Raw genomic sequence first — 16,082 nt, forward strand, 5'->3', positions numbered from 1 at the left:
GAGATTTTGAGTGAAAACCTCCTTCCATCAGCAAGGGCATTGAAGATGAAACGTGGCTGGGTCTTTCAGCATGACAATGATCCCAAACACACCGCCCGGGCAACGAAGGAGTGGCTTCGTAAGAAGCATTTCAAGGTCCTGGAGTGGCCTAGCCAGTCTCCAGATCTCAACCCCATAGAAAATCTTTGGAGGGAGTTGAAAGTCCGTGTTGCCCAGCGACAGCCCCAAAACATAACTGCTCTAGAAGAGATCTGCATGGAGGAATAGGCCAAAATACCAGCAACAGTGTGTGAAAACCTTGTGAAGACTTACAGAAAACGTTTGACCTGTGTCATTGCCAACAAAGGGTATATAACAAAGTATTGAGAAACTTTTGTTATTGACCAAATACTTATTTTCCACCATAATTTTCAAATAAATTCATAAAAAATCCTACAATGTGATTTTCTGGAAATGTTTTTATCATTTTGTCTGTCATAGTTGACGTGTACCTATGATGAAAATTACAGGCCTCTCTCATCTTTTTAAGTGGGAGAACTTGCACAATTGGTGGCTGACTAAATACTTTTTCCCCCACTGTATATAGGGCAGCATCCTCTAATGTGCAGGGTTGAGTAGCCGGGTGGTAGACAGCTAGTGATGGCTATTTAACAGTCTGATGGCCTTGAGATAGAAGCTGTTTTTCAGTCTCTCGGTCCCAGCTTTGATGCACCTGTACTGACCTCACCTTCTGGATGATAGTGGGGTGAACAGGCCGTGGCTCAGGTGGTTGATGTCCTTGATGATATTTTTGGCCTTCCTATGACATCGGGTGCTGTAGGTGTCCTGGAGGGCAGGCAGTGTGCCTCCAGTGATGCGTTGGGCAGATCGCACCACCCTCTGGAGAGCCCTGCGGTTGCGTGCGGTGCAGTTGCCGTACCAGGCGGTGATACAGCCCGACAGGATGCTCTCAATTGTGCATCTGTAAAAGATTCTGAGCCTAATTTCTTCAGCCTCCTGATGTTGAAGAGGCGCTGTTGTGCCTTCTTCACCACACTGTCTGTGTGGGTGGACCATTTCAGATCGTCAGTGACGTGTATGCCGAGGAACTTGAAGCTTTCCACCTTCTCTACTACGGTCCCATCGATGTGGATAGGGGCGTGCTCCCTCTGCTGTTTCCTGAAGTCCACGATCAGCTCCTTTGTTTTGTTAACATTGAGGGAGAGGTTATTTTCCTGGCACCACTCTGCCAGGGCCCTCACCTCCCTGTAGGCTGTCTCGTCATTGTTGGTAATCAGGCCTACTACTGTTGTGTCGTCTGCAAACTTGATGATTGAGTTGGAGGCGTACGTGGCCACGCAGTCATGGGTGAACAGGGAGTGAGGAGGGGGCTGTGCACGCACCCTTGTGAGGCCCCTGTGTTGAGTATCAGCGAAGTGGAAGTGTTGTTTCCTACCTTCACCACCTGGGGGCGGCCCGTCAGGAAGTCCAGGACCCAGTTGCACAAGGCGGGGTTCAGAACCAGGGTCCGGAGCTTAATGATGAGCTTGGAGGGTACTATGGTGTTGAAGGCTGAGCTTTAGTCAATGGACAGCATTCTGACGTAGGTATTCCTCTTGTCCAGATGGGATAGGGCAGTGTGCAGTGTGATGCCGTTTTTATCGTCTGTGGATCTATTGGGGCGGTAAGCAAATTGAAGTGGGTCTAGGGTGTCAGGTAAGGTGGAGGTGATATGACCCTTAACTAGTCTCTCAAAGCACTTCATGATGACCGAAGTGAGTGCTACGGGGCGATAGTCATTTAGTTCAGTTACCTTTGCTTTCTTGGGTACAGGAACAATGGTGGACAAGATAATCAAAAGTATGTTGCAAGTAAGGCATTAGAGTACAATATTGTGCATGAGAAAAGTTTGCTTACAGGCAACCTACTGGTCTAAGGAACAATTGCAAGACCTGTGGCCTGGGTATCAAGACCAGTAAATAACTGCTGAACAATTATGACAGTATCCACTTTGTGAGGGAAATGAACATTATTATGAAATACACTCTGTATTATGGCCGGTCACTCTAAAGAATATATAAAGGATAATACTCATTTATCTTAATTCCCACATTGCTGGAATGGTGGGAGAATAATGTCCATCACATTACAGATGATGACAGAAATACCCCCTAGATGGCGCTATCGGGTAAGGTTTGGTCTCACATTTTCTCTTCATTTCAACCACAAATAGTCTATTCTCAAAGTGTCCCGATTTATGAGCTTTTATGATTTGTCTTCATTCTGAAGTCCATAAAATAGGAATTCTATAGCAAACATTTCCCAAGGGTCAGAAGATGCATTTATAAAACTATACAGTTAAGAAGAAAGAACATGAATGACCAAATATTAGTTACGAAAACGTATTGTTTCATCTCTTGCAACATTATTGTTTCACACCAATCTGTGAGACAGACTGCACCCTGTATCCAATATGGTAAAGTCCGTCCCACCTATCCATAACCAACCATTAGAACGTTCACTTGCCTGTTCATTCACCTCCAACCATCAATAGGCATCATACCTATCACTTACAGCGAGGGCAACACAATAATCTTCACCTGAGAGGACTCTAAATACATTCCGGATTAAGATCACAGATTGTTTTGATCATGGACATCTTCTTATTATAACTTTGTGGATATTTCAAACTACTTTTATTATTTTTTACATTCGCTGCAGAGTTTCAAATACATATTTTTTTTATTAGCAATTTATCAATTGTGCACCTGGTAATTTAGGAGATGACATCTAGGTTGCAGATATTGCTCTTGTTGTGGTGTGCGGTCGCTCTCACTTGGGCACCAGTCGCATTCAGCGATGTAATGGAGAATGGAATAAAAGAGGAACTAGAACAGACCGACGGACCACTTCTGGATGATGAGATGGACAATCAGGAGAACGTTTTAACTCAGGTATTGAAGACCTTGCTTGGGATTTGTAACAGGATTGATTAGATAGGTATAGGATGTGCGTAAAATTAGGCTATCTAAAGCCAGGTGCGACAGTTAATGAGAAGAACCTGAGGAAGAATAATGTAATTTCCCCAAGCATTATAATGCCGTTTAGTTTAGAATATTACTAATTTATACTTCATAGTCTATGAATACTGGCCTTGGAAAAGGTTACCTATTATGTTGAGCACTTGTCATGCATAATTACGCATGCACACCGAGCATTGTCATTATAGTCAGTATTGGCGTTTTGCTATGAACCATAAAGCATGGGCAAACCGATATGTTGAAGGTGGTTGTTTTAATTACTTTAGTTTTTACATTTTCTCCTAAATGTGAAATATGTTTGTAAGACCAAAATGTTTTTAAAAACCAGTACTTGTTCTACATTAGTCGATTCTTAGTCATGAAACCATTTTCAATGTGCAATGTGCATAGAGTATTTGGTATTGTAGAGATGAGATGGTAGTTTTTCCAATGTGGAGATAAATATTTGCATTCTCATTAATATGCTATGTTGATCCATCCTATAAGTAACTGCACCAGAGGAGGCTGGTGGGAGGAACTATAGGAGGATGGAGGATGGGCTCAAACACATCAAACATATGGAAACCACATTTGACTCCGTTCCATTTATTCCATTCCAGCCATTACAATGAGCCTGTCCTTCTATATCTCCTTCCACCAGCCTCCACTGAACTGCACCAATGCATGTGTGTGTCAATGCTTTGTGTCTGTGTGAATTGTGAAATGCTGTGCTCCTCGTTGGTGGACTACCCATGCTCTACCCATCTCTTCTCCATTGTAGCTTCTGGGAGATTATGACAAAGTGAAAACGCTGTCGGAAGGCTCTGACTGTCGCTGTAAATGTGTTGTCAGACCGCTGAGCAGAAGTGCCTGCCGGCGGATAGAGGAGGGTGCCGCCAAGGCTGAAGACTTTTACACAGTGGAGACTGTGACATCAGGGCCCAATTGTAAAAAGTGTGCGTGTATAGCCCCACCCTCCGCTCTGAATCCCTGTGAGGGAGATTACAGATTCAAGAAGCTGCAGGAGGCCGGGAAAGATGACATTAAGGTAAAACACAAGCGCATACCTCTAAGGGCAAAAACACTACATTGGTCCATCATAAAATAACCCATCATCTTTGTAAAACAAAGAGTTACCCAGGTCCCTTTCCAATGGAATATTTCCTCAAACTTTATTTGATCTGAATGAAATGTCCAGATCATCTGTGATTGAATGCAGCATGAGACAGGACTACAACATGTACAGTGTATGTTATCTAAAATGTACTGCCATGATTCTGATCTCTTTCTCTTACAGCTCTCAACAGTAATGGAGTTACTGGAGGGAGCGTTTTACGGGATGGATCTATTAAAGTTGCACTCAATTACAACCAAACTCCTCAACCGGGTTGACAATATAGAAAAGGTTTGTATACTGACACTCGTAGGCATTTCACAACGGGCAGTCATAGCTTACATAACTGCCGGCCTGCGGGCCGAATTTGGCCTGTGGGGAATTATATTTGGCCATAAAAGACTGTAAAAACACCAGCAAATCAGCTCCAAGTGATTTTAATTTTGGAAATCTGTTCCAAAGTATTCCTACGTATAATAGCGAGATATATGTGATCGTATACAAATGTAAGCAAGGTTTGAACATATTATGTTTTAGTCAAATATGATATATGTTTGGGCTCCTTGTAGTCAATTTGCATCCTACAAATTATTTCTAATTATGCTCCAGCCCCCTGACCATCTGCTCAATAAAAAAATCAGCCCGCGGTTAAATCTAGTTGAAGATCCCTGCCTTAGAGTCTATGGATATGGTACTGGCTTCTCACCATTTTGCTTTGTCTCTGTGGGTGTCCAGACCTTTTCTTGTGACCACACAGAGAAGGAGAAAGTGAGTGTGAGGAGCCCCTCTAGTGAGGAAAAGGAGAGAGAGAAGGAGAGAGAGAAGGAGAGAAGAGCCCACCAGAGGATGGAAAAGAGAAAACGTCTGACTGAGCTGGAGCCGTCCCTGCAGAAGGATACAGCTGCAGCTTATGCTAACACAGAGGTAAAACACACACACACACACACACACACAGTCTATGCTAACCAAGGCAGTCAGTCTCTTTGGAAACATTGGCGAGACATTAAGGTAGCCAGTAGCCTGGCAGCGTCTTTAATACAGCGTGGCGGGATCAAAACTGGTCTGGTTTCTAGACTACAACAGTTTCCAGACAGCTCAGAAAACAATTTATGACAGTAAATTACTGTCTTACTTTGAACCTCGACTGCATACATTTTCATAAAACCAATATGCTCAAAACCATAGCATTTGGTTCTCTAGCCTAATATTACAATTTAAAATGGACAACTTTACTGCCATGCAACAAATGGTTACTAAGAACTTATTGTAATTACAATTCAACAGGTATAGTATGTAGTACAGTTGTCTCACTAAAAGCTTTACAATAACACAATGGTAACATTTGGTCCTTTGTGATTGGATCCTCCTATAGAAGAAGTATGAGGAGCGCTACGTGGGGGCCAAGGGCCAGGGGGCCACCAGGCCCATGCTGAAGAGGAGGGAGGAGCCCCAGTGGCCCCTGAAAGGCAAGGTGGGAACCAACGGCATGGTCATCAGAGGAGTGACCTTCTACAAGGCCAACACGGTAAACGATGGAGCCGCTGAGGAGCTCAGTAAGTCCATTAAAATACTGGACATATACTAGAATAACTAACATAGCAGTAGTCCATCCAGTTCAGAACATACAGCACATCTTCCTAGGGATTTTTGTGTTGTCGACAGCTTATTTTTGGGGGTCTCTATATTGGTGCTGGGCTTATAGACATGTTTTGTTCTGGGGTTTAATATGATATTGGAGAGGCTTCTTGAGTAAATTGGTGAATTGTAGATGCTGCTTAACCCTTTGTGCTGCTCATTCACCACCAGCAGCAGACGAAGCCCTGAGCGGTGATGGTTCCATGGACCTGCTCATCGATGACCAGCTCCTGAGACCCACCCAGCCCAGACCTGTAGCAGGCCCCCCGACACCAGCATCCCAAGACAGGAAGGGGAACCCAGACCACCAGGCCACTCGTGCCCCCAAAACAGCCTCTAGTCCCCAAGGGAATCCCACTACATCTGCCCCTAGAGCTACCGAGACACCATCAACCACTGTGTCCATCCCGACCACCCCCATTCCAACCACAACTATGACCACAGCAACCACCACTACTACAATGGTTGCGACAACCACAAGCACCACTCAACCAGCGACCACTAGGAAACCTGAAACCTTGTCTATTTTGACCTCGTCCCCAACCACTGCGGTGAGACAGGTCAACAGCATCACAGCCCCACCCAGCAAGGTGACGGTTGCGCCCAAACCCAAGCATCGCATCAGCTGGACAGAGGGCCCCTCAGAGTTCCCCTCGGCGACCCCTAAAGTCCCGGGTAAAAAATATATTTGGCTGATCAGGTGTTTGATTTTCCAAAGTGAAAAATCGAATTTGATGCTGAAAAAGGCATGATTTGCATTATACACCACATTGATCTTTTCGGGAGGGAAAGAGTGTTATTTGTTCGATCTTTAAATACTTGAGGGGAGTACAGATGATGTCTCCCGAGTGGCGCAGTGGTCTAAGGCACTGCATCGCAGTGCTAGCTGTGCCACTAGAGATCCTGGTTCGAATCCAGGCTCTGCTGTAGCCGGCCGCAACCGTGAGACCAATGGGGCGGCGCACAATTTGCCCAGCGTCGTCCAGGGTAGGGGAGGGAATGGCCGGCAGGGAGGTAGCTCAGTTGGTAGAGCATGGTGTTTGCAACGCCAGGGTTGTGGGTTCGATTCCCACGGGGGGCCAGTATGAAAATATATAAAAATATATATAAAAAAAAGAATAATGTATGCACTAACTGTAAGTCGCTCTGGATAAGAGCGTCTGCTAAATGACGTAAATGTAAATGTCTTTATCTCTGTATGTTTACTTACAGGCATGTGCAAAGACACTCTGGCCACCATCTCGGACCCAGTGACCCATAACACCTACGGCCGGAAGGAAGGGGCCTGGATGAAGGACCCAAAGGGCAACGGAAATGTAATCTATGTCACCAACTACTACTATGGTAACCACCTACTAGAATTCCACGACATGGACAACTTCAAACAAGGTATTTTCACAATAGAATAGTCTCAAAACCAAGTAACTGCTTTGGTTCTGGGTGCCAAGATTACAAGACAGACATGGCAATAGATTAATGTAATGGTGGTATTTGATTTGTGCAATGTGTGCTTCTCAGTATTGAATACTCTCTTATTTCGCTTGTCGAATGTTTCCTGTCAGGACACTTCACCAACTCCTACAAGCTACCGTACAACTGGATCGGCACAGGCCACGTGGTGTACAACGGAGCTTTCTATTACAACCGCGCCTTCTCCCGTGACATCATCAAGTTCGACCTGCGTCTGCTCTATGTGGCGGCCTGGACGACGCTGCACGACGCCGTGTTAGAGGAGGAGGACGCCTCCTGGAGGTGGCGTGGACACTCGGACATCGACTTTGCGGTGGATGAGAGCGGCCTGTGGTTAGTGTACCCTGCGCTGGATGAGGAGGGCTTCCATCATGAAGTAATCATCCTAAGCCGTGTGAACCCGACCGACCTCAGCCTCCAGAATACGTTCAGAACGAGCCTGAGGAGACACTTCTACGGAAACTCCTTTGTCATTTGTGGCGTCTTGTATGCGGTGGACAACTACGAACGCACCCACGCCAATATATCCTATGCCTTCGATACGCACACACACACCCAGATGATCCCCAGAATACCGTTCACAAACAACTACACGTACATGACGCAAATCGACTACAACCCCAAGGACAAAAAGCTGTACGCATGGGACAACGGTCACCAGGTGACCTACGATGTTATATTTGCATATTAAAAGCAGACAAGTAGTGATATATATATAATAAAGGGACGAGCACTTTTTTGTATAAAAGATAAATAAAAAATATATACATTTTATGTCTTAGTGGATTGTAGATCAGTCTACAGGGCCATTGTGTTTTGCACTGTATAATCTCTGTTGCTCTGTTTGTGTTTTTATTTCTCAAAATGTCTCCCATGTTGTCCCAACGCATGTTGTTGTATTTTAATATTTAATGGTCACTGTTTTTAACTGCCCAAAGGGCAGCAGGCATGATCATTCAGCGAAGCAAGACAAGGTTATTTCTTACTGCTTGTTAGAAGTTTAAAGTGTATGTTGTATATACTGTAATTTAAAATGAAGCTTTAATAAAATACATGCCTTCAAACATGAATGCTGACACACACAAGTAATCAATATTAGGACATGATACTGTCCATGGTTTGTTTTCTGAAAACTCTGAAAACCATGACAAACCTTTACGCAACTCAAACAAAACAATGTCATTATTACATCCCAATTGTACACATTTCTGAAAATAATGGCCACATAACTTACATCATGTTTGTATGATACTGATACTGTACATACTAAAGAGTAAAACAAATGTAAAAATACTGAACCAACACTTGCACTTGACTCCCCCTTCCTTTCAAGCTCTGACTTTGCTGATAACTACTTTATTGAGGAAATTGATGCAGGACATTTACAGAGAGGAAGACAAAAATGTTTGCTAAATTATAGGCTTTCAGATTGCCAGCTATTCTGGTTGAGGTGAAGTTCAGGCAGAGTCTGATAGAACACCAACCGATGCTGCAGCCTGCCCATTGGCATGGGTGGATTGGAAGTCAGTGGTGTTGGCACGTAGGAACTCTGGGATGCTGACAGTTTTGATGTGGAGGATCCTGGTGTCCATCACCTCACAGTCAATCTGCATCATCACCTCAAATCTGTTGTCCTTGATGACAGAGTCTGTAATGAAATACAATAAGTACAAAAATATGGTTATAATCCAAATCTAAATGATATTCAGTCATCTTGGGTCTAGATGCCTCAACAGTCAGTAGCCACATCTGAAGTATTATGTAATACAAGCATCAGCTACCATCAGCACTTTTCAGCAGACATCCAATGAGGATCTCCTGAGGGGATCCCCTTATAGTGTCTCTCTGTTAGGATCCAATCCCAAAGTCTGTCCTCTTTGCACTCTAGAGCCCAACTGCAATAGTCATTATCTGGTTCACTGTCTTCTCCCGGAGACCCTGTCTGGTGTCAGGTGGCTGAGGAGCCTGCAGGATGGCTGGAGGTTGAACACCAGCTCCTGGAAGAACACTGGCTGAAGCCATCAGCCACACAACCACCAGACCGGCCAGAAAGGCCAGGTCCATGTGGCTTAGCCAGCGGGAGGAATTGACTGGCACATGTAGGGATCATGCTCTGGATCTAAAGGTGATTAATGCATATGGAAATTAAATTGAAAAGGTTATGCAACCGATCACATTCTGTGAACACATGGAAGTTCAAAGTATGTGTGTGTTTCTACTGTATGTGTGATGAGAACTAATAGGATAAGTCCATAGTACCTGAATACACTAGGTAATATACTACACAAAAATATTACTCACTAAAAATAAATATAATTTAACACATGTTCTTTTGTTACTGTTTTTTTTTAATGAGAACTGAATCCACCATTATTTTTGTGCAAGGAATATGAGTTTTAGCTGCCAGTTGTACACCTGCATTGTCTCAAGATGACAGTTTTAATAATTTTAAGGCTTGGAACGTGAAGGTGTTGAGTTGTTTGGAAGACAGGCGCACAGTTTATTCCACAGCTAATTCCAAATGGAACACTTGTGTATTATTCTTACAGACCATACCGGAACATACCTAATTCCAAATGGCGGAAGTCTTTGGGTCAGACCAACCATTAACTAAACTATGTGAACATGAGAAAATATGTTGGCCTGTCAACACGGCACAGTGAAATGGCTTATTTCAAATCATGAGAACGAAAATACTCAATTGCCCTTCATTATCCTCCACATATGCTGCCTTCAACTGAGGCCAATTGGTTATGATAAAGTTACCCAAAAGGCCACTTGGCATTCTTGCACAGTATGTTGTAGCCCAGAAGAGCGATTCTGAGGACAAATCCATGGTAAATCTTCTATTCAAGTAGTGAGGAATATCAAACCGATTTCTACAGATGGAAGCTATTCATGGCAAGAATAGGTCTTTCTATACAACCACACTCTGTGGCTGGGGCAAATTACAACCTACCGTTACAATCACCTGGCAATTATATGCAGCCACCACTGTGCCTCTCCAAGGATATTATCTAATGATATGCAATAAGCATAGCATATCCTTTCAACAAAGTCATAAGCACATCAAACAAATTCCTCTCTGGCATCCACTTCTGCACCTCAGAAAAAACAGAAAGCAAGAGAAACCGAGACCGTGGGAGCAAGAGAAACAGAGACCGTGGGAGCAAGAGAAACAGAGACCGTGGGAGCAAGAGAAACAGAGACTGTAGGAGCAAGAGAAACAGAGACCGTGGGAGCAAGAGAAACAGAGACCGTGGGAGCAAGAGAAACAGAGACTGTAGGAGCAAGAGAAAGAGAGACCGTGGGAGCAAGAGAAACAGAAACTGTGGGAGCAAGAGAAACAGAAACTGTGGGAGCAAGAGAAACAGAGACCGTGGGAGCAAGAGAAACAGAGACTGTGGGAGCAAGAGAAACAGAAACTGTGGGAGCAAGAGAAACAGAGACCGTGGGAGCAAGAGACACAGAGACTGTAGGAGCAAGAGACACAGAGATAGTGGGAGCAAGAGAAACAGAGACCATGGGAGCAAGAGACAGAGACCGTGGGAGCAAGAGAAACAGAGACCGTGGGAGCAATAGACACAGAGACCGTGGGAGCAAGAGAAACAGAGACCGTGGGAGCAAGAGACACAGAGACCATGGGAGCAAGAGACAGAGACCGTGGGAGCAAGAGAAACAGAGACCGTGGGAGCAATAGACACAGAGACCGTGGGAGCAAGAGAAACAGAGACCGTGGGAGCAAGAGACACAGAGACCGTGGGAGCAAGAGACACAGAGACCGTGGGAGCAAGAGAAACAGAGACCGTGGGAGCAAGAGACACAGAGACCGTGGGAGCAAGAGACACAGAGACCGTGGGAGCAAGAGAAACAGAGACCGTGGGAGCAAGAGACACAGAGAGATAAAGAAATAAACCAAAGCATTCCCATGACAGGACTGCATTGTATTCCACCAGCGCCTCTATCCCAGTTTCTCTCTTTGTTTACCTCTTAATCACTCCAAAGCTGTAATCTAGATATTGTCACCCATCTATGAGATTGCATAATGACAGATCCAAAACATTTTTGGCTAACGTTGTGGGAGCTAATGGCCTAGACCTTAAACAAAGACAATTAATCATGAATCTTTCCCTCCAAAAACATGACAAACTTCAGATTTATAAGTCTGGATTCAGAGAAAGCAAAACCGCTATCAACAAGCAGTCATCATAGAGTTCTGTTATGTAGGATGATGCACTTCATGCACATCTGCACGTTTGCATAACAAAGTTGATCCATACGACTCAGGAAACAGGTCTGGGAATGTTTCAGGACCATTAACAGTGTGAGGCGGGTAAGAGGGGCCTCTGCAATGCTCTGTACTGGGGGCCCTCTGGGACCCACTAAAGTATGTTTACAGGGGTCTGGCTCAAGGCCATAATGGTGAGGCTCCTGCATTGAGGGCAGCCGATCCCCAGACGTGTCCAGGGAGGGAGGTTTTCCTTTGGCCGGAGGCCCCTGTCTTTAAGTGCTGAGCTCTGAGAGACAGTATGGGTGTGGAATGAACGAACCATGATAATAACTCCAAAGCATGGTGGTCTCACAGCATTTAGTGCTGAGCATAACGTTTCTATGAGAAACGGTACATCGGAGACATCAGACGCTATGAGAATCAAGTGCAGTAGTTGCTTTGTAACCTGGAATTTTCACACTTTATCCATCTTTTTTTTTTTTACGGTTAAATGCTAATCATAGTACATAGTATGGAAATACTTACTAGCTTGAAATACAGACCTATTAATAATTGATCATAACCCACACAAAAAACGAATTCGGAAGACTGAGGGGGACAGAACCCAGACAAAAGAGGGTGAGTGAGTTCAATAATAATAATAATAATAATATGCCATTTAGCAGACGCTTTTATCCAAAGCGACTTACAGTCATGCGTGCATACATTTTTTTGTGTATGTGTGGTCCCGGGGATCGAACCCACTACCTTGGCGTTACAAGCGCCGTGCTCTACCAGCTGAGCTACAGAGGACCATGGTGAGTCCCATGTCCTACAGATGGATCTTAATTTGATCGCCCTGTTGTTGCATGAAATGTCCTGCATAGCAGGAAATGCAAACTTGTAGTGCATTCAAGGTTTAAAAGGGCTTCTTAAATTAGTAATTTCCACTTTAACATTTCTGATTTGATTTGCCCTTACTACAAATGTATCAACCATTACAAAAATGTCCATGAATTATAATCCACACAATCATTCACATTTCCTGTTGCTGCAGAATAATTGTCATGCTGTGAGAAACTGGTCAAATGAAGATCCTACATAAGCCAACTCGTATTTTCAAACTGTTTATCTGTCTCCCCCAGACAAGCTCTTCTCTGAAGCTTAACCTTTACTGGAGAGACAGTAAATCACCTAAGATTAGAAAAGCAAATGTACCATACAGTACTGTTGTCTCTGAACTTCAGGAAGCGTACATTCTATCTTTAAAAGGGCATGGAAAATCTGTATTCCACTTCCTTTCCTTTTCTTCAGGGTAGAAGGGACACCAACAGACCAATACGATTGCCCTCAGCAAAATAGCCTAATTCATTGCACATGACAGAAGTACAAATAGCTTAGTTTACATCTGAAAGCTATTTCTGTCACTAAAACAATAGGAAGTAAATACAGAGGAAAGCTTTCAAGACTAGAAGAAAAAGTGAGCATTCATCCATCACAATAGCAGTCATTTGTTCAAGCTGGTTCAAGCTGTAACTAAACTGATGATTATAGTGTATAGTGAGCGTAGGTTGTCTGCTTATACACAGTAGGTAGGTGGAGATGTAAATTTGCTGTGGCTTCTGATTACGTGAAAGCTCTTCTCCAAAACGTACATCAATAAACTTCCTTAGAGTTTAGAATCCAATGGTTATTTTTGGCTTGCTATTGCACAGTTCACATCAGTTACTAGTCTTTACCATTCACATTAATAGCTGGTAACACCAAGGACATCTTTGGCCTTCTCCCTTTGCTGTGGTTGGTCGCAGGGAGCAGAAGGTGATCCTACAAGGAAAGAAAGAAAGAGTTGGTGTTAGATAGTTAATGCAGTTAGTAATTAGTTAAAAGTTGAACTGGTCCTTAACCCATAAGAGTCTAAGCCCTGTCTAAGCCGGAGGGGGGGGGGGGGGTGTTCTACTAAGTTATTAGGAATTGTTTTAAGAAGGTCATATATGGAAAAACAGATATTCCCCCAAAAAAGTCAAAAGGATTAAATTATTATTTAGTTTATTATTTTTTACATGTATTAACCCCTTATTTGTGGCACTAAACAGTCTCCATATATACTTCCATTAATTTTTACAACTGGTACTGGAGGACCTTCAGACGAGTCTTGTGAGGCCTGTGGGCGTCATAGAGCAAAACAACCGACATGTATGTGTTTGTGAGAGTCTCACCTCATATTAGTGTGTAGCCCAAACTGTTCGGATTCTACAGACAGAATCAAATCAAACTTTATTTGCCACATGCGCCGAATACAACAGGTGTAGTAGACCTTACCGTGACATGCTTACTTACAAGCCCTTAATTAACCAACAATGCAGTTTTAAGAAAATATAGTTAAGAAAATATTTACTAAATAAACTAAATGTAAAAAAAAAAAAAAAAAAAAAGAGAGTAAATAAAATAACAATAATGAGGCTATATACAGGGGGTACAGGTTAGTCAAGGTAATTTGTACATGTAGGTAGGGGTAAAGTGACTGTGCATAGATAATAAACAGCGAGTAGCAGCAGTGTAAAAACAAAAGGTCAATGCAAATAGTCCAGGTGGCCATTTGATTAATTGTTCAGCACACTTATGGTTTGGGGGTAGAAGCTGTTAAGGAGCATTTTGGACCTAGACTTGGCGCTCCGGCACTGCTTGCCGTGTGGTAGCAGAGAGAACAGTCTATGACTTGGGTGACTGGAGTCTTTGACAATTTTTTGGGCCTTCCTCTGACACCGCCTAGTATATAGGTCCTGGATGGCAGGAAGCTTGGCCCCAGTGATGTACTGGGCTGTACGCACTACCCTCTGTAGCGCCTTACGGTCGGATGCCGAGCAGTTGCCATACTAGGCGGTGATGCAACCGGTCAGGATGCTCTCGATGGTGCAACTGTAGAACTTTTTGAGGATCTGGGGACCCATGCCAAATCTTTTTAGTCTCCTGAGGGGGAAAAGGCGTTGTCGTGCCCTCTTCACGACTTTCTTGGTATGTTTGGACCATGATAGTTTGTTGGTGATGTGGACACCAAGAAACTTGAAACTCTCAACCTGCTCCACTACAGCCCCGTCGATTTGAATGCGGGCGTGTTCGGCCCTCTTTTTCCTGTAGATCACGATTATATCATTGGTCTTGCTCACGTTGAGGGAGAGGTTGTTGTCCTGGACCACACTATAGGCTGTCTCATCGTTGTCGGGGATCAGGCCTACCACCGTTGTGTCGTCAGCAAACGTAAAGATTTTTTTTACATTTTAGTCATTTAGCAGACGCTCTTATCCAGAGCGACTAACAGTTACTGAGTGCATACATTTTCATACTGGCCCCCCGTGGGAAACGAACCCACAACCCTGGCGTTGCAAGCGCCATGCTCTACCAACTGAGCTACACAGGGCCCACATGATGGTGTTGGAGTCGTGCTTGGCCACGCAGTCGTGGGTGAACAGGGAGTACAGGAGGGGAATAAGCACGCACCCCTGAGGGGCCCCTGTGTTGAGGATCAGTGTGGCAGATGTGTTGTTGCCTACCCTTACCACCTGGGGGCGGCCCGTCAGGAAGTCCAGGATCCAGTTGCAGAGGGAGGTGTTTAGTCCCAGGGTCCTTAGCTTAGTGATGAGCTTTGTGGGCACTATGGTGTTGAACGCTGAGCTGTAGTCAATGAACAGCATTCTCACATAGGTGTTCCTTTTGTCCAGGTGGGAAAGGGCAGTGTGGAGTGCAATTGAGATTGCGTCATCTGTGGATCTGTTGGGGCGGTATGCGAATTGGAGTGGGTCTAGGGTTTACGGGATGATGGTGTTGATGTGAGCCATAACCAGTCTTTCAAAGCACTTCATGGCTACCGACGTGAGTGCTATGGGGCGGTAGTCATCTAGGCAGGTTACCTTCGCTTTCTTGGGCACAGGGACTATGGTGGTCTGCTTGAAACATGTAGGTATTAGAGACTCGGTCAGGGAGAGGTTGAAAATGTCAGTGAAGACACTTGCCAGTTGGTCCACGCATGCTCTGAGTACACGTCCTGGTAATCCGTCTGTGGTAATCCGCCCCGCGGCCTTGTGAATGTTGACCTGTTTAAAGGTCTTTCTCATATCGGCTACAAAGAGCGTGATCACACAGTCGTCCGGAACAGCTGGTGCGCTCATGCATGCTTCAGTGTTGCTTGCCTCGAAGCGAGCATAAAAGGCATTTAGCCCAACTGGTAGGCTTGCTTCACTGGGCAGCTCGCAGGCTGGGTTTCCCTTTGTAGTCCGTAATAGTTTGCAAGCCCTGCCACATCCGACGAGCGTCAGAGCCAGTGTAGTAGTTTAACTCTACCCACATGTTGTGACACCCTGGCTCTGGGGACTCTTAAATGTTGAGCCAGGGTGTGTAGTGTCTATGTTTTGTTTTCTATGTGTTTCTTTCTAGATCGTTTATTTCTATGTTGGCCAGGGTGGTTCCCAATTAGAGACAGCTGTGGCTTGTTGTCTCTGATTGGGAACCATACTTAGGCAGCCTGTTTTGCACTTGTCATTTGTGGGATTTTGTTCCGGAGAGGTTTGTGTTTGTTAACCTTAGGACTTCACGTATCGTTTTGTTGTTTTGTTGTTCGTGTTGAAAGTACTCATTAAAATATGTACGCATATCACGCTGC

At 44.3% G+C, this 16,082-nt stretch overlaps 1 protein-coding gene and 1 pseudogene across 2 annotated transcripts in view; one reads left to right on the forward strand and one right to left on the reverse strand.

Moving 5' to 3' along the window:
* Positions 1 to 2,762: 2,762 nt before the first annotated feature.
* Positions 2,763 to 8,087, forward strand: LOC311146217 (olfactomedin-like protein 2B; the record flags this gene model as incomplete). The annotated part of the gene is made up of 8 exons (XM_084182722.1): positions 2,763 to 2,933; positions 3,781 to 4,047; positions 4,297 to 4,404; positions 4,849 to 5,037; positions 5,486 to 5,666; positions 5,920 to 6,423; positions 6,961 to 7,137; positions 7,311 to 8,087. 8 exons carry the CDS (start codon positions 2,763 to 2,765, stop codon positions 7,907 to 7,909), a joined length of 2,196 nt encoding a protein of 731 aa, XP_084038848.1. The 3' UTR covers positions 7,910 to 8,087.
* A 588-nt stretch (positions 8,088 to 8,675) lies between these two features.
* The window catches only part of LOC311147033 (cyclic AMP-dependent transcription factor ATF-6 alpha-like), an 82,604-nt pseudogene continuing 75,197 nt past the window's right edge, over positions 8,676 to 16,082 (reverse strand). The window contains exons 15-16 of the transcript in view: positions 13,168 to 13,252; positions 8,676 to 8,866 (exon numbers count right to left, since the gene is read on the reverse strand). The product of the transcript in view is annotated as a cyclic AMP-dependent transcription factor ATF-6 alpha-like (transcript). The remainder of the gene's footprint in view (positions 8,867 to 13,167; positions 13,253 to 16,082) is intronic.

Source organism: Coregonus lavaretus, assembly GCF_964263955.1.
Source record: "Coregonus lavaretus genome assembly, chromosome: 19".
In the NCBI taxonomy this organism is placed as follows: Eukaryota; Metazoa; Chordata; class Actinopteri; order Salmoniformes; family Salmonidae; genus Coregonus; species Coregonus lavaretus.